Consider the following 18,800-nt stretch of genomic DNA (forward strand, 5'->3'; position numbering starts at 1 on the left):
TAGCAGTTAGGATCGAAATGGAACCTTTGCTACTACCACTCGCTGCTGCAATTCGCGATGCGTCCCACCTCGATTCTAACCTCTACACTCTACCGCACTACATGTAAGTTCTTATAACTACCGTACAAAGTCACCTCAGGAATATTCAAACAATTTAAAAGAAAAATAGTTCATGCTTACGTTGCAGCAGACGCCCGCGAAGCGGTGACAGCAAACGTTTTTGTTTTCTTTCCTGTTTATTTAGTCTTTGCTCGACTAATGGACACTATTCTGTCCCCGATGGTGGTGACGCTCGTCAAACACGTGTCGCAGTGGCCTGCTTCAACGTAAGTGGCTGTGTTGTGGAATCGCTACCGAGATGGAACCATCGCAAACTGCAGTGATGGATGGTGCCAGCAAGGGTTCCAGTAGGTTCCAGCACGCTCCTAACAGCTACCCTCCATCGCACCGCCTCGAGAGAAGCCGCGTATGGAATTGTACGGTGCTTCATGTCGTACTGTACATCCAGCATCGTTTCGTATTTAACACATAATATCTGCAACGTTCCTTGAAATAATGCCCATTTTCGGCTATCCTTGAATCTTGGCACATTGAATACATAGCTTCTTATCGATTTGCTTGAGCTGAAATAACGCCGAAACGTTAACTGTTAATAAAGAACTGTCAATACCAATTTTGGCTGCAACTCAAGCGAATCAATGAAAAGTTACTTGATGTGTTTTCGAAATTGATAATTACAAGGTTTAAGGTGATTACAATGCTTATAGTAGTCGATGACGTACCTTTGTACTTGTTCTCCCCCCCCCCCCCCCCCCCCCCCCCCCCCCCCCCCCCCCCCCCCCCCCCTTTGCCTTTTTATTTTTATTGTTTTTCTTTTCCCCCCCCCTCCCTATATATTAGGGGGGGGCCGCCGGGGTCGGGTTTTTTTTTTCTTTTTTTTTTTTTTTTTTTTCCCCTCCCCCCTCTTTCGGCTTTTTTTTTTTTTTTTTTTTTTTGGTGTTGTTGTGGTGTTTTTTTTTTTTTTTCTTTTTCTTTCCCCCCCCCCCCCCCCCCCCCCCAAAACCCCCTCTCCTGGCTGGCCCCCCGGGGGTCCGAACCGCAACCCTAAACCATCTGCCGCCGAGAGCCACCTAACCATCTAGCCATGACTGGCCCCTTATTTGATCCACCTTTATGTCGTGTATATTTGTGCGTGCCGTGTCGTGTATTGATGTATTAAGGATAAACCCTAATTGTAAACCCTTGTAACCGCATTGTACCCTAGGAAACATATTGGGGCGTGGGATCAAGGGGGCAGCCCTGAGGCCCCCAAAGGGGGAGTCGGGGCAGGGGGGAGGGACCCTCGGATCGAGCCCGCAGGGTTCGGAGGGGCTAGGCCGCCATACGGCGACTAGCCCAGCGCAGGGCCCCTCCGGATCCGGGCAGTCGGCCCTGGGTCCCCCCACCGATGCCCGCTGCTCCTACTCGGAGCGGACCCGGGGCACGACAATGGTGCATCGGCGAATCGAGCCCGTTGTCGTGCGCTGGGCGATCCCGTAGGGGCACTCGCTGCCCTACGCTGCCCATGACGTGCCGGGTGCCCATCAACAGTGGGCTGGCACTGCACTCGAGCCTGCGGGTTGGGCTTGCGAGTGTAAGGGTTCATGTGCGAGGGTCACGACTGGGGCTATTGCATCCCACATGTAGAGGACTGAACCAGGGTTACCCTTAGGGTTGGTGGCAGCAATCCTAGGGGTATAATCTCCATAGCGGTAGTTGCCCTGGCACTCCTGCCGGCACACATTTTGGGATGTAGGCTCCTTATGCGCCTTGCGGATAGTGCAGCTTGTAGGAGGAAGGCGTAGTGGGTCCCGGTGGGAACCTAGGATCGGAAGTCGCACACCACTAGCCTATGGCTCTCACAAGCCGCATATCCGCACGCGCCAGACCGATGATCTACCTATGGCCCTTGCATCCGCGAACCCACATCCTCATCCCCTCGTTTGTAGTGTTGGCACTTTGTTGTTGTGGCATTAGCCACTCTGGGTCCTTGTGTGCCCGTTGACGGGGTTCCTCTCTCCTGTCGCAGATTCCCCGCCTCTGTGCTGTCCGTGCTCCCACGTCCCAACCACACCATCTTTCACCGCATGTCCGTGCATCGTATACCCAACATGGCAATAGCATACTATATACGACATTTTTAGGTGGTATCACTCTACGATACAGCTGTCATGTCTACGCTCCGTGGTTGCAAAGCACGCTTGACCAACGCGATCAACAATTTGACGCGGCTGGTCAACTCGGCGAATTCCAACTACCCAACCGTCTTCCATTCGGACGCCCACCCGGCAGTACAGCTCCGCACCCTCCAGCGTCGAATCGAGGACATGGAAACGCTAAGATCTCCATTGAAATAGCATTGGAGACTTTCCAACAGCGCCATGAACATGCCATAAGCTTTATCGAAAACCAACCGAACGCCATAGAGCTTATGGATGCCTTTGACATCTACTGGCGCGATCACAAAGGTGACGAAATGGAACCAACCGCAACCGCTACCATCTTTGCCCTAGACGATCTTATCCGCAAGGAAACCGAACTTGCGGATATGCTTCGCACCACCATAAGCGCATCCACCACACCACAATATAACCCTACCAACACCACTGATGAGCCGATGGATGTCACATCCATCAGAAACCTACCCTGACACCACCACATATGTCCGAGGCTCATCACCACCATACCCTGCTGCGGATACCATGAATGTACAACTCCGCAAGGTAGAGCTGCCTACCTTTGATGGGGATTTTTCCACCTATTATGATTTCTGGGCCAAATTCAAGACCGCGGTCCACGATAATCCATCCCTATCTACCGCTGCCAAATTTATCCATCTTAGTAGCAGCCTTAAAGGTAGCGCCGCACTTGTTGTACAGGGGTACGACATAACCAATCCCTCCAACTACCATCTAGCCATTGAAGCCCTACGCAGACGGTATGACCGTCCGCAGTTCACCCATAATTTCTTTTTGCAGAAATTAGAGAACTTGCCAGCGTCGTCTGCCGCCGCTTCATCGCAGAGGGACACATTATGCCAGATCCAAGCGTGTATCCTGCAGCTCAACCGCTTCGAGGACACGTCAACATCGCTATCGCTCAAGAAACTCATTCGCAGCAAGTTCCCGCGAGAGACTCAGCTGGAAGTGAACAGGATGGAACACCGGTCAGGTACTATTTGGAAGATGCATGAGTTTCTTGCTGGTATTGATGTGTTTATTCAAGAACTTGAGAAACTTGACGATAGCCACTGTCCTCCACTTAACCACGATCAACCCTATTCCGCATTATCCACCACATACCGCAACCGCTCACCATCTCCAGAACCACTTTATGATCCGCATAGATGTTGTTTCTGCGGGTCGAGGAGCCATCGCTCGACCCGCTGCACCACATCTATGCAGACCTACGTTCGCCGTATGATAGTCCGGAACCTGGACCTCTGTTGGAAATGTGTCCAACCAGGGCACATGGCCAACTCTTGCCGGGCTCCGAACTGTCGTTACTGCCAACGTAACCACCACACCATTCTTTGTTCGTATTCATCTGTTTCGCGTTTTTCTCGTGATAGGTCTAGGCGTTCTAATGATAATCGTCGTAATAGTCGTAATAGTGTTCGTTATGATCGATATGCTTATCGTTCTCCCCGCGGACGGTACCCTTCTAGGGAATCGTCCCGGGAAAGAAGTTCTTCACGCTATTCCTCTTCATCGTACGATTATCCGTATTCACCATCTAGGCGCCATCCCCGCGATAGAGACTACCACCATCAGTCTCATCGCAACCATTCTCCCTATCGTAGATCTGAACGTGATTCAGAGCGAATGCGCCACCGCAACCAACGCCGCCACTCACCGTCTCCATCTTCAGCACCTTACGGGGTCAGATTTCGTGCTAATCCGCGCGATAGTCTCTCACCCGTACGCCGCAGAAACCACTCCAGCCCAGAATCCAGTAGCCACGTCGCCGATACGGACGATGAGATGCATAACGCACTTGATTGCCGTCCGGTCGACGACCCCACCACCCTTACCACCTCATCCAACCACCAACGCCCTCTTCTTATGACTGTTAAGGCTCACATTCGTAATCCTAAGACGAAGACCATTGAAACGGTCAACGTCATGCTGGATTCAGGAGCCCAAAACAGCTTCATAAGCAACGCAGCCACTAAACGCCTATCCCTTAAACCCTATGACCACAAGCCGCTGACCGTCATCGGATTCGGAGGTCATCGTTCGACCCAAGAATCCGGTACAGTCGACGCCACCCTCTTAGATGCCGCAAACAAACCATTCCCCGTAACCCTACGAACTCAGGAAGTTCTAACTTCCCAGTTCAAACCATATCGTCTCAGTAAAGAAGACAAACACGCACTCCGCATATTCCGCATTAACCCAGACAGCCTTACCATCAGTCGCCACGTTACGCCAGATATCCTGCTGGGTATCGACTACTTCTGGGAGGTCCTGAAAAGGACTCACCGAAGCAGCTACCCTCAGGATTGATGCTCGTTAACACGCGATTCGGGCCAGTCGTCTCGGGTTCAACCTTTTTTCGTTGATTTACTGAGACAATCGCAGAACCATCTAACCACATCACCATCTACACCACATCGCTCTGAAGACGACATCACCCGTCTATGGGACCTCGACCGTTTAGGCATAACCGAGGATCCCGATCCCTCTGTCGACAAGGAAGAGGACGCACGGATCCTGAAACGTTTTCAGGATACCGCCCAGGTGATTGACGGCTACTTGCACGTCCAATTTCTGGAAGTCATCCCATCCTCGCCTTGCCGACAACAAAATGTTAGCCCTTAAGCGTCTTCAGAGCCAATACCGTTCCTTCCAAACCAAACCAACCCTTTGGAAAACATATGCCGCAACCTTTACGGACTACCTGGAGCAGGGCATAATAGAGGAGGTCGACGAGCACCAGTTCGACGACCACAGAGTCTATTATATCCCGCATCAGGCAGTCATAAAGGAAACATCGGCCACCACTAAATTGAGAGTCGTGTTCGATGCGTCCTCCCACTACAGAGGCGCACCGAGCTTAAACGACTGTCTTCACTCTGGCCCCGCAATCCTACCAGATATGGTAGGAATCCTCCTCCGTAGCCGCTTAACACCCTATCTCCTTATTGCCGACGTAGAGAAGGCTTTCCTCCAGATTCGTCTACAACGTAATCAACGGGATGCCACTCGTTTCCTTTGGCTTCGCAACCCTAACCTACCACCAACTGCGGATAATCTTCGGATCTTCCGGTTTACCCGCGTACCATTCGGTATAACCGCATCACCATTCCTTTTAGCCGCATCCATACTGTATTACCTCCATCTTGAACCATCGAAGCCACTCCACAAGGAAATCGAGGACAACATCTACGTCGACAACATCCTTCTTAGTGCCTCGTCCGAGCGACAAGCCATTAAGAAGTACCGCTCTTCCAAATCCCTATTCAACTCCATGCACATGAACCTTCGGGAGTTCTTGTGCAACTCTAACACCGTTAACCAGTCCATAGAGCCATCTGATCGAGTCAGGAATCCATCCTCCGTGAAGCTCCTTGGTATTCCCTGGAATTCACGCACCGACACCCTTCTCATACCACTTAAAACCGCATCCGCGAATGTGTACTCGAAGCGCACAGCGCTCAGTGCATGTTCATCCACCTTTGATCCACTTGGTCTTCTCATACCATTCTTAGTGCCCTTCAAGGTATTCATCCAGGACATCTGGAAGAAGGAATACCAGTGGGACACTCCATTTGACCAAGAGGACCAACAGCGATGGGACGAATTGGTCCAGCAGCTCAAACATCCGTTGCCACCAATTCCACGTTTCATCGCTTCCGCAAACCGCAACACCACTTATGAGCTCGCAGTCTTTGGAGACGCCTCACAACGTCTCTTTGCCTGTTGTGCTTACCTTATTAGCCGCTCACCATCAACCACTTCTTCACAGCTAATCATGGCTAAGTCATTGTTAGCAACGGCTAAACTCCAGATGACTATGCCACGATTAGAGTTGCTTGCATCCCTAATAAGTGTGCGTCTAGCACGCTTCCTCCATCACCAACTCCATCTTAAAATCCGCACTATCCACTTCTTTTCTGACTCGAAGATAGCGCTCCATTGGATCCACTCATCTCGTCCACTTAAACGGTTCGTTCAGAATCGAGTGAACGAGATCCGCACCATTCTAACCACTTTCCGCAAGACAGACGTTCAGACGAAGTTCTACTATGTGCAGTCAGACTCTAATCCAGCTGACTGTGCAACTCGTGGACTTTCGACCGCTGACGCTGTCAACCACATCTGGTGGCATGGACCATCTTTCCTTCGTGCTCCACAGTCGGATTGGCCTAAGGCCGATACGGACTTTGCCCTACCTCAGGATCTTTGTCCTGAGGCGGAGCACGAGTTTCAGGCCCTTAGTGTCCTTCCGACACAACCATATGAATCACCACTCCGCTTCCGTGCCACTAGTAGTTACCTTAAGCTCATTCGTTCAACCGCGTATGTGCTTAAGTTCATCAAAGCCCTATTCCTAAGAAGCTGCATCCGCAATTACACCCTTAACCTAGCCACTGTTGTACTGTCCAAGGACGTTTCAGCCTCGGAGATCACCAACGCGGAAACTCTCCTCATTATGGAGCATTACCGCGAGGGCGAATCCACGTTGAAACGACTACCATTGGATAAGTACAACGCTCATCGCGCTGCAGATGGATTGATCCGATGTCCGAATCGATTAGACCATGCTCGGACTTCGTCTCAGTCATCTGCACCAATCCTTCTTATTCCGGAGCACCACTTTGTCCATCTTCTCGTTATGTACCACCACAAAACCAGGTTCCATTCAGGTGTTCATGCCACAATAGCCGCTCTCCGCACATCATATTTCATCCCTTCCATAAAAACCACCGTCACCAGGATCCTTCGGCTCTGCACAGTATGTAGAAGAGCCCAAGGACACCCTTACCGCTATCCTGAGATGCCTAGTCTCCCTCCGGAACGAGTCAACCGCTCTAGACCGTTCCAGAAGGTTGGACTAGACTACTTAGGACCACTTTACTATAGAGATCAGCTCCATTCTCAGGCCAAGATTTGGATCTGTCTCTTCACCTGTATGGCAACCCGCGCTGTACATCTCGAGTTAGTCCATAACAACACCGCATTCGAGTTTTTACTCGCCTTTCGCCGCTTCATTGCTCGCAGAGGCACTCCGGACCTCATTATCAGCGACAATGCCACCACTTTCCGCTCAGCCAACGATTCCCTACAAAGCACCATCTATAACCGCAAAGCCATAGAAAAGATATCCACTCAACTCGCCAACCGCAAGATCGAATGGAGGTTCATCACTCCTCTTTCCCCATGGAAAGGAGGATTTTATGAACGTCTAGTCGGTCTCTTCAAATCCGCATTCAAAAAAGCCATCAAACATACCCTATTACCACTTTCGCAATTTCAGACCCTGGTTGCAGAAATTGAAGCAGTGCTCAACTCCAGACCACTTTTATCCATCAGTGACACATCATCTTCACCGCATGTCCTTCGACCAATAGATTTCGTCTCACCGCAAGTGGAACTCCAATTACCATCTCCGCACCACAACCCTCTCTACATCCCTCCAAACCGTCTTTCGGAATGGTACAAGGAGACACTTGCCGTATTGAACAACTTCTGGGACGTTTGGTACAAGGACTACTTATCCGCAATATCCGCACGTCACCAACACCGTATCCATCAAGGAAGGTCCAGTCCACTCATTCCATCGGTAGGAGACGTTGTTCTCATTGCCGATAAGAATGTTCCACGTGGACAATGGCCTTTAGCCATCATAACCATTATCCACCGCACCAAATCCAACATACCCAGATCAGCCACAGTCCGCATTGCAAACGGTCATGAGTTGCAGAGATCGATCAATCAACTACATCCATTGGAGATTTCTGCAAAGGAAGACCCACGACCGAAGAAGAGCCGCCAACAACTGCAACCCACAAGGATCCAACCACCACGAGCAGCCAAACGGGTACGATTCGCACTTGGTACGAAGCGAGCGTGAGTATTTACTTGCTTTAGTATTTTGTGCTTTTTGTTTTCTCGTTTGATGCTTTTACACCTTTAATTTGATGTCTTTTTTGCTTTCGGTGCCATTTCCATTGCATTTTGTTCCATTTCACCATTTCTTGTATTATTGTGTTTTATCCCTTATTACCACGTTTAGCCACGTTTTCCCATGTTTTACCACTTATTTCCATGTTTTCCACTTAATTACCACCTTATTCCACCATTTTTTGACCCTTCCGCATCCTTCCGCACCCTACCGCATCCCTCCGCATCCTTCCGCACCCTTCCGCGTCCTTCCGCACCCTACCGCATCCATCCGCATCCTGCCACATTCTTCCGCATACCAAGCACCCTTCCGCACCATACCTTTATACAATATGCTTCTGTTCCTTTATAATTATCATTTAATTGTTTCTATTTTTCTTCCTCCTTTATTGTAGTGTGTAGTTATATGTTTTTCTCGTATTATATTACTCATTATCTTAGATTTGTAGTCTAACACTCATCTTTTTGAAGTTTTCTCTTATTTCGTAATATCTCTATAGTTATTGCGCAATAGCGCTCCGCCCTTTATTTCCTCACATAGAAGTCATTCTTTTAGGTTTATTCTTTGTTATTCTTTGTCTAATCTTTATCTTTTCCCTTCTTAGTTGCCCTTTCCATCATCCCATTACTAACCACTTTACCACGCACAACGCCATCTTACCACGCCACAACCACATACCATCTTATCAACACATCGTACCACAAACCACATATACCACCCTTACCATCTGTAGTCAACCACCACACGGCAACATTCCATCTACCATCTCATCACGACATACTAAACCATCTTTATCACCACATTTATCACCATACTTACCACCACCACGGTTGTACGACCCACTTTGTGAGGGAAGGGACCAATCAATGACCCCCCTTCGTTTGCTTGACGCCATCTTTCGACATGGGACTTATACCCCTCTCAGGAAAAACCGCAGTGAGGAAGCTAAATTCTTCCTCACAACCTCACCTTGGCCCTCCTAGGAAATTCCATCAATTTCTTTATGTTTCAGGTACTAGTTGGGTCCCACTGTCCACCATCCATCTATAGCCACAGCCATGTCGAGCCGCTGCTTGTCGAGCCGCTGCCCATGTCGAGCCGCTGAACTCCATGTCTAGCCGCCGTCATGTCGAGCCGCTGTTGTCGAGCCGCTGCCGTCATGCCTCACCACTTAACCCATGTCGAGCCGCTGAACCCATGTCAAGTCGTTGTTGTATATGTCGAGCCGCTGCACATCGCCGTCTCCTCCTATTCAACGTCGTCTTCATGGACAACCACTTGTCGAGCGAATCAGTACAACGCCACGAGTCGTCTACGTCGTCATCAGGCAAGACCTTTGCCTGCGGGCATACACCTGCCGTCCTGTAGGGTAGTCTTAGGTAAGCATGGGCGGCAGCTAGAATAACCCGTAGGTTGTGTTTGTCTGACTCGTAGATGACCGGTTCTCGGCAACCATTGGCCCTTCGGGGTCCCACTTGTGGCCAGTACCATCAGGCCTCCATCTTCTCCCTAGCGGTTCTTTTCGGCCGCCCCCAGTGTCGTGCCCGGCACGACTTTCCCAGCCAGCCGGCCGCCGCTCTCGCGCGCCGCGTGGGAAACCTTGCCAATGGCAATGTATTACGGTAGCGTTCCCACGCGGCAGCCATATATAAGGGCTGGCACCGAGCAGTCGGGGTTCCAGTTCCAGTTCCAGCTTTTCTTTCGCCACTCTCCCGATCTCGGACCAGTCTCTTATTTGCATTATTCATGGTGTCGTGTTGCGTCGCGTTATATTTCGTCTCGTTCGATAGCCGCACCGCCACACCACCGCAACAACCCTATCCCTGGCTGGCTGCCCACGGGGTCCGAACCGCAACCCTAAACCATCTGCCGCCGAGAGCCACCTAACCATCTAGCCATGACTGGCCCCTTATTTGATCCACCTTTATGTCGTGTATATTTGTGCGTGCCGTGTCGTGTATTGATGTATTAAGGATAAACCCTAATTGTAGAACCCTTGTAACCGCATTGCACCCTAGGAACCATATTGGGGCGTGGGATCAAGGGGGCAGCCCCGAGGCCCCCAAAGGGGGAGTCGGGGCGGGGGGGAAGGGACCCTCGGATCGAGCCCGCAGGGTTCGGAGGGGCTAGGCCGCCATACGGCAACTAGCCCAGCGCAGGGCCCCTCCGGATCCGGGCAGTCGGCCCTGGGTCCCCCCACCGATGCCCGCTGCTCCTACTCGGAGCGGACCCGGGGCACGACAGTACTGGTGAATCGATCAACTTAATAGGCTGAAGTAAGAAGAATTGCGAGATGATAGGTGAACTATTTTTCTTCTAAATGGTCCTAATATTCCTGAGGTCAGAAGTCACTGATTTTCTTCTATGTATACGAGGTATTTCTGAGCTAATAAGTTAATTTGACTTCTTACGGTACTTATAACAATCCTTTCACGAATACTCCGACTTTCTTTGAGTCGTAATGCTAATGCACGCATATGAAATCAGGTCGTAGTAGAACGAGCAAAAATCACTGACAGAAAATTAAAAACAGGAAAATGAAAGGAAAATAAAAAGGAAAATACGGGGATTTCCTAGAGATTCTTAACCAACTAGCGAAATGAACGGGAAAACAAGAGATGAAAGTGTAAGTATCCAGTTCAGATGCTTACCGTTTTCTCGAGGAGCCACCACTACATCCTCAACGTGAAGATCGCCGCTCCTATCCGAGTGCTCCTCAACTGCACTACCCTGATCAAAGCTAACCACAGATTCCGGGAAATTGTCGTTTGATAGTTCGCCCGTCCATTCATTTGTTGGATCCCCGACATCTGTCAGATACAGGTACCCTTGGAATTCCGATTTGTTCAAACTAAAATTGATACGAGTTACAAAAAAAAACATTTGGCACCAAGCGAAGAAACTATCGAAGAAAGAATTAGGCCTCAACAAAGTTTCCGAGCACCTCACCCGTATACGGTATCATTTTTCTTCTTCTTCTTCGCTGTGGGAACCTCATGAGGTGGTGTGGAGCTTTCTGGAAATCCTAGAATTTCTCCTCCCATTCTTGTTCTAGAGTAGGATCTTCTGCTTCTTACTTTCCTATATATGTTAATTAGATGTATTTTGACTTAACTTCGTCTTGATTTTCCAGAAGATGCTACGTCTCAATAAACAGAAAATTTGGCTTGGTTAGCTATTAAGAGATTATGAACACTGAGGGTTTTTCATTTAGCTTATAGTCGGTTGAACAGATTTTTGCCGGCTAAATGTGCGTTTCGTCTTCCAAGCTCAAATGACGAAATCATTAGGGGAGAATTTTCTCGATACCTGAGAAGATAGAATCCTGGATCCTGTGGGCAGGCACTGATGGTACTGAAGTGAGCTCATTATCGAATGTAGATGTGGTTGTTGGTCGAACAGTACTACTCAAGTAAGTGCCATCAGTACTGAAAATGTACAATGAGATTATCTTGAACTATATTCTTTAGCAATTTCTTAGCAACCTTTCAATGAATGTATTTACAGGATGCTTAGCATATTGATCGCTGAGCGTTGTCAACACCTGTAACAAAAAGTAGTGATTATTCTATTCTGAGCATTTATTTATTATTTTTCAAACTTTATTCACGATTATTTTGAGAGATGAAATGAAATAAAAATCCAAGATATTTTAGTCCACGCCTATCCACATGCCTGACTATGAACGTATAGGCGTGATCACGTTTTTTGAAAATTTCGGAAAGAAATCTTGCCTTTTCCGTTCGTATCGGCATAGTTACTTCGTTATCAGCACTTTCTAACGATTTAATAAGGGATTCTGTGACCGCGAATGGTTGATCATTGTCGTCGTCCTATAACGAAACATTTCCTTAAAGGTAACATATTTCAAAAAAAAAAAGATCTTGGAATCTGTTACGAATAGGTAGTGTTAAGGGTGTAGTCCCGGAGAATAGGCTCGCTGTGTGTGTGTGAAACAGCCCCATCTGTGCCTCTATCTATCCAACGATCCAATTTATTACAGATGATAGAACGGGGGGAATCCGCAACGCGTCCGCGATTGTACGAATGGGACAGTTTCTGTTGATTATTCCAATGTTGTCACGATGGAGTTGTCACGACGCTCTATCACCCGTAATAAGTTGTATCGTAGGAGGAAAACTGGGTCACAAAAGATTGTTTCACATGCCTTTTTTAGGATAATTAGGAGGAATTGAGCGTGATTACGCTTATACTCGTGAATTACACCCTAACCGCTATCTATTGGTTAGAGATCCCTATAAATTTTATATTTTTATGATGTGTTGTCCTTGAGATATCGTATCCATTTCTATGATGTTTTTTCTTTGCAAGTAATTTTTTTGCGAAGTAAAAATACTACCTTTGGAAATACTGCTGACTAGCAAAATGAAAAGAAAAACGAAGTTCTTTTAGATCTGTGGGGAAATTTTGCAATAATCGTTAATCGCTCAACTAGTGAGAATCGGAAAAAAGAAATAAGAAGCAGAAAAATAAATTCCAAGCTCTTTTCATTCAATACTTCTAAAATCTTCGGAAATATTATTATGTCTGGTTCTAAACAATCGAGTTACTTCCATTTTAACTCGTACACAGCCGTTCATTCCTTTCTTCGAAAAGGATTGAAGAAGGATTGTCCGGCGATGGTTATCTTAAAAGATGTAATCGCCTCACCTCGTTTGAAATTCCGGAAGTGAATGTTTCCGATTTTCCATCCATCGACAGAGGACGTCCAGTCGGCTAAAATTTAATCTCAAAGGTAGTACCTAACAAAAAAAACATGCGATAATCCACCTGTCTTCGGATTTCCATATTTTTAGCGTCCACTTCTTGGAAAAAAGTCTCATTAATTCGTACATAGTCCTCGTCAAAGTTGTTATCCGACAGGCTATACGTAGTTCGATGGGATTTTTTTGGGAATAACTGAAATGTTGCGGACTTTAATTATAAAATCCGGGGAAAACAAGAGAAAAGTAGCAGCAATTACTATGAAAAAGAAGAGAATGGCCTCATTATGTAGGGTCCTATGCTCGTTACAGTACTCCTCGGTGGAAACACGAGAAATAACTACGCGCTCCACGGAAAGAAGCAAAATCACACGTGAGAGACAACTTCGAACGACTGCGCTTAAGTTCCGATTCAAATTTCATGCGCGACCAATTCTTGTGTTCATTCAATTCATAATTCATTCATCATTCATTTCATTCATTCGATTCATAGTTGCTTAGGCTTATATACTGACGAATTTCTATGGAAACACGGAAAATAACCATATGCTCATAGCAATCGCTGCTTTCCATCGGGTCACACGGAAATAATATTCAAGAAAAAATCAGAAAAAAAAGACAAATAAAACCTGGTAAGTACGTAGGTGACGTTCTACATGAATTTGTATTTTTCAGAATTATTTTTAATTAAATTATTATACTATTAAAATTGCTACATATATCCATGTTTCATTATTTTATTTTATCACTAAAAAAATTATATTATTAGATCACATAAAATTAAAATGATTAATTATATTCCCCACCTTTAATGGTGGTTTTCCTTCAGAATTGTTTTGTTCCCTGAAAAATTGTAGTGGTAGGTTGAATGGAGAAAAATCAATATTTTAAGCGAATATTTGAAATTCTTACTCTTTAAAAAATTTGCTACTGAACATAGCGAGGTTCCTGAGGAGTGGATTTGCTAGAAGCAGTTGTTTGACATTTTGCAGGTCACTCTTCTTAGCATCTGAAACTAATTTTGTTGTAAACTACTACATTTATCTACTTATTTAACTTTCTCCTTTGAATAAAAAGAAACTAAAATTTCTAAACTCTAATTTTAAGTCCAAACATCTATACTCTTTAAAGGAATTTAACCTTAACAATGCTATTAACTCTTCTCTTTTGATTTGGTTATTTCGATTCGTTCATGTAGCAGAGGGAAGCAATAGTACTTTAGTTTTTTTTCTCTGCTATTCTGACGCAAACACGAAAAAAAAAACGGAACAGGCATGACGTCTACAGTCTGGACAACACCACCTAAGATCTTTTGCAGCGCTCTATTGCGCTTGAACTGTGGGAGTCTAGCAAGAGCCAAACGGTTGCGGTGGGACCATGGCTAGCGCAAGAATGGGGCCCTAGAGGTGTAAGGGGACCTGCCGTAATCGGCCCCGCACAAATGACTTCTGGTATATTTCTCCAATCATAAAAAGAAACTAAAGTTTGATTTATTTCAGGCAACCCAGGCAAGTACAGGCGGTTTTGACGCGACTTCGCCGATAACTTGAATGGATAATTCGTCTCCTACATCTGTATGGAATATGCATGGATTTGGAAAACGTACACCAAAACAGTACTAATACAACTACACATCAATGAAGACTTCATATAAATTTATCACTAAAAACAACAGCTACTCATGCCTGTATGGACATAAGAATAAACATAAATACACGTTACACATTTTTAAATAGAGAGAAATTTATTCCTTTAACCAATTAAAAAAAAATATTGGAATTTTATAATTCTTGCACGATGCCAGGATTAGTGGCAGAGACCACATTCTAAAGGATTATCGAAAAACAACGTTAAATACAGTAAGCGGTTCTCTAAGAGTTATTGTAAGGATTGAATGAAGTACAATATCGAAAACTAATAATAATAATGTAAGTAATAATATAGGTATAATAATTATCTAAGTAATAATATCTAGTAATAATATAATAAATAATATAAATAATCATGTCATTAATACTAATAAACTATCGATCAATCAACATGTCATCACACATAAAAATATAATGATCAAATTATTAAGCTAAATTTTGCTTTTTTTAAAATTTGCTTTGTTAATTAAAATTTTGCTTTAATTTTTTTAAATTCTTAGCATTAAATTTTTCAAAATAAATTTTAGAAATATGAAGTTATATTATTTTATTTTAGAAAAAAATGAAAATAACAATAATTGTTGTATTTTGTATAATCAATACTCATCAATAATAATAATAAAAATAAAATAAATTATTTTGGAAATATGAAGTTAAAAAAATAAAAAAGAATTAGAAACTTTCATGAAAGAAAAGATCGAGGTTGTGTTGATTATTTTGTTAGTTGATAACAACGTAGAAGAAGAAATTAATCAACGCCTGTCTGCGATCAGGCGTTATGTAAGAGAAATTAAATATAAGAAACATTCAGAAAATGAGACCCGTGAAAATTAATACTAATGATAATTGTTCTACGTGACTGGGAAATTATTTTATGTGTTGTGATGTTCTCGAAAATTCCAAAATTCCAAAAAAAGGAATCGGCCTATACTCACCGCCAATTTCCTGAGAAATGCAATCGACGGGGATCGTCTTTATTCGGTCGTAGTACTCTAAATATTGGCCATCGTTTGATTTCGCTTTTTTTCATTTGTTTTCTGGTCATTTTTTTTCAGACTTCGATGTTTTTACGAGCAAAGTTTGAGGGAGAAAGTGCAAGTGAAACTCGTCGATGCAGAACGAAATTTCGCCCACGAAATGAATGAAAATGAAACGTGACGGCCCGATAATTTCTGGCGCTGTCTCAAGTGGAAATTGCAGTCGTTGAGTGGCGTCATTGAGAACATCGTGAAGTTAGGGAAATACAAATGATACTCCTACCTTTTGCTGTTTCGTGAACACTCGCTTTTTCTATCACTGCTGCTCGGATTAATGGGAGTAGGACGCACAGAAAACTTGGGAAAGGCAGCAGTAGCATTTTTTCCTGAAAAAAGAAGAGAAGATCCATGGAATTGTTTCTTGAAAACAGCATCAGACGATTAAAGAAGAGAATAATGAGGGAAAGTAATGAATAATAATGAGAAATGAGGAAAAATGTGTAGAGATAGAAGTTTTGTTCTCATTACGTGAAAATGAGAGCTATTTTATTGCAAGAAGAAGGACACGACAACAAGGAAACTATAAATTATTGTTACTGCCAATATTATTCATTATCATTACTAATATTATTACTATTATTACTACAAACTATTGTTTTTATTACGTTACTACGAATACATACCATACTATCACTCACTACCACCATCTAAAAGAATGCAGAAGAATGCGGCGAATTGAAAACAAATGAAAAAGAGGTAACTTTTTAAAAAAAAAATGAGGCAAAGGACGTAACGACGTCAAAAATGATCGCTGTATTAAATACCAGTTGCGAACAAAAAAAAGGCTTAAAAAACTCATGAGGAATGGAGTAAAATGGATCAGAAGGAAAATAATTCTGTATAGTTTAGTACTTGTTTCATCGTTTGAAATGTTAAATTTCACATATTCTCATCAAATTTTTTGAGGATTCTCAGATTCTCAGAGCAAAATATGCTGCATTCGTTGAAGGAGCGCCAACTTCAATAATAGCCGGAAAAACTTCAGTATGATAAGTTCTATATCATATAATATCGATACATATGTTGGGTCCCATAAAGGATAGTGTTTTCAGGGACATTGGATGGAGTATTTTTCGTTATGGACAAGTGAATCTTGGATCAAGAGCTTTGCAAATCCTAAAAAAGTAATTTCGAAAAATAATAGAAAATGAAAGAAAGCGTAGTTCGAATTTTAAAAAGTTCATCGTGATTCTGAAGAGTAATAAAATTGTGAAAAGCCGCGAGGTTGGTGGGGTTTTCATGGGATCGCAGACACACCTGAAAAAACACAAAAAAGAATCAGGATTTGAATGAAATTGTATGAGTCATATCGTACAAAATCCTGGACAAAAATTCAATCTTACTACCAGGATTTTTTGGATTTTTTTCGGAAATTTCTCTAGTGTTTTCTGCGGTGACCTAACAGACCTTTTCTGTATATGTTCCGTATGATACGAGAAGAAAGAACTCCAGTCTGGGAATATGGAAATACATGGAAAATTTATGATACGAGGATAAACGTGTACAATACATTCAAGAAATACATTCGTCAGATTTTCTCATGATTTTTCACGATTTTTTTTAAGCCCAGATAAGTCAAGGAAATCCTGATGTGCTTGCGAAGAAACGTGAAGAAATGTGGAACGCAAGTAAGCAGACAAATACGCATGAAACAGTCACACATTCGGAATGAGATCGAAAGTGAGGAGGAAACGATCACGGTCCCGCTAATTGTATGGATGCACGGTTAAATGTCGAGTGGTCGAAGTGGAGCGACTTAGTGTGACCGAAAAATCCGCTGTCCGCAAAGTCTGAGGTCATCTGGAGCAATTTCGGCGTGGCGTTTTTCTTCTGGAAAGAGGAAGAGAAAAGGACAAGGGAACCACGTGTGCAGTCTACTGCGTTGGAGGCAAAAGTTCGTTCAATTACAGGCCAAGTATGTCGCTGAACAGGATTTTGAACAGGATCCTGATTTGTGAAAGTGGTTTGGAATACGATAGGATTGCATGCTTAGCGCAGCCCTACTGAACCTGAAAATCCAACGAATTCGCTAACGAAAGGGCTGAGCGAAGAAGAAGAAGAAGAACTGGAATAAGGCGAGAACGGCTCGCTGAGCTGTGTGTCATTCATTGTCTGGAAGTGGGTCATACGACCGTGGACGTTATACTGGCAAAGGCGCTTATACGCAAGCATTAACCTAGAAATTCTTGGATCTTCCTTTCTAATCACAGACTCACTTACTGTATGCACACGTTTTGTATGTCGTTATCGTAACTTCTGTCCAAATCGAAGTCACACGGTCCGTGGTGATTTTTTATTGAAAAAAAGTCAAACTAATCAGATCGCTCCATAGATCTTGTCCCAGATATTTGTTGATTTCGTGTAATCGTTACTAGAAAGAAATAAACAAAAATAAAATAGAAATAAGCAATAAACAAACAATGCACTGCAATAAACCAAGACAAGTAAATAATAATAATAAATAATAAAATAAATAAAAATGATCAAGTCTAAACACACAGAATAATAAAATAAATAATGAATATAACATAAAAGTTGTGAGTTTTGTGGAATTGTAGCAAAAGATAAGATTAAAAAAACAATAATTAATACAAATAGAATAAATATTCTGAATAAACAAGACAAATGATAGTGAATAGATGATAAAATAAATGTGCAAAAAAAATAAATAAAAATAAATAAGCACAGGTACACAAAATAATCAAATAAATATTAAATATAATGTAAAAATGCCCAGCATAACCTTAACGAACTTCTCTGATCTTAGATAAAGTAGGTCATGTGACAAATTTGAAATTATCTTGTATGGATTTAAGCAATAAGTATAGAGGCTTGTAAAGAGCTTACAGAAACGTATAAGGTGTTCCCGATTTAGGGAAGAGATCCTGCAATCGGACCGACCTATCAGATATTGTAAGATATCTGAAAAGGATCTGATCTGCTCAAAAGTAGGAGAACTACTTCAGCTTATGATGAAGCATAAAAGGATAAAGATACTAGCGTTAGTCAATCCGCTTAGGACCCACCAATTCAATTCGTAGTCGTTCACTTCAACTCAGAGTCGTCTGAGGCTTACGAACGCGTGTCCAGCCTATAGAATGACTTAGCGACGTATCAAGTCAGTGTTTTATCCCGCAGAGAAGTCCCCTACCAATTTGCCGACTCCAAAGAGATGAAAGGCTTGGTTGGCATTAGGGCGGTTTTGAACCTTCGATCAGTCG

The 18,800-nt window shown here is 43.9% G+C and overlaps 3 protein-coding genes across 7 annotated transcripts; 2 read left to right on the top strand and 1 right to left on the bottom strand.

The window, feature by feature from the left end:
• Positions 1 to 17: 17 nt before the first annotated feature.
• On the top strand, positions 18 to 2,689 carry RB195_008030 (uncharacterized protein; the record flags this gene model as incomplete). 2 transcript variants are annotated; one of them, XM_064181993.1, is made up of 4 exons in its annotated part: positions 18 to 103; positions 245 to 326; positions 1,540 to 1,639; positions 2,184 to 2,689. In XM_064181993.1, 4 exons carry the CDS (start codon positions 18 to 20, stop codon positions 2,687 to 2,689), a joined length of 774 nt encoding a protein of 257 aa, XP_064038738.1. The 2 variants fall into 2 exon arrangements, with proteins under 2 accessions (XP_064038738.1, XP_064038739.1); XM_064181992.1 differs by lacking the exons at positions 245 to 326; positions 1,540 to 1,639 and having other exon boundaries at positions 58 to 103.
• Positions 2,690 to 2,741: 52 nt separating this feature from the next.
• RB195_008031 (uncharacterized protein) lies at positions 2,742 to 8,118 on the top strand (the record flags this gene model as incomplete). Of its 3 annotated transcripts, XM_064181997.1 has the most annotated exons (3): positions 2,742 to 4,505; positions 4,623 to 4,781; positions 4,873 to 8,118. In XM_064181997.1, the coding sequence occupies 3 exons, from the start codon at positions 2,742 to 2,744 to the stop codon at positions 8,116 to 8,118; spliced, it is 5,169 nt and encodes a 1,722-aa protein (XP_064038740.1). The 3 variants fall into 3 exon arrangements, with proteins under 3 accessions (XP_064038740.1, XP_064038741.1, XP_064038742.1); XM_064181995.1 differs by lacking the exons at positions 4,623 to 4,781; positions 4,873 to 8,118 and having other exon boundaries at positions 2,742 to 4,547; XM_064181996.1 differs by lacking the exons at positions 2,742 to 4,505; positions 4,623 to 4,781 and having other exon boundaries at positions 4,849 to 8,118.
• Positions 8,119 to 9,184: 1,066 nt separating this feature from the next.
• Positions 9,185 to 12,885, bottom strand: RB195_008032 (uncharacterized protein; the record flags this gene model as incomplete). Of its 2 annotated transcripts, XM_064181999.1 has the most annotated exons (9): positions 9,185 to 9,270; positions 9,338 to 9,531; positions 9,609 to 9,768; positions 10,821 to 11,020; positions 11,119 to 11,185; positions 11,479 to 11,597; positions 11,655 to 11,713; positions 11,904 to 12,002; positions 12,841 to 12,885. In XM_064181999.1, the coding sequence occupies 9 exons, from the start codon at positions 12,883 to 12,885 to the stop codon at positions 9,185 to 9,187; spliced, it is 1,029 nt and encodes a 342-aa protein (XP_064038743.1). The 2 variants fall into 2 exon arrangements, with proteins under 2 accessions (XP_064038743.1, XP_064038744.1); XM_064181998.1 differs by lacking the exons at positions 9,185 to 9,270; positions 9,609 to 9,768 and having other exon boundaries at positions 9,327 to 9,565.
• Positions 12,886 to 18,800: the final 5,915 nt, after the last annotated feature.

This window comes from Necator americanus, chromosome I (assembly GCF_031761385.1).
Source record: "Necator americanus strain Aroian chromosome I, whole genome shotgun sequence".
Lineage (NCBI taxonomy): Eukaryota > Metazoa > Nematoda > Chromadorea > Rhabditida > Ancylostomatidae > Necator > Necator americanus.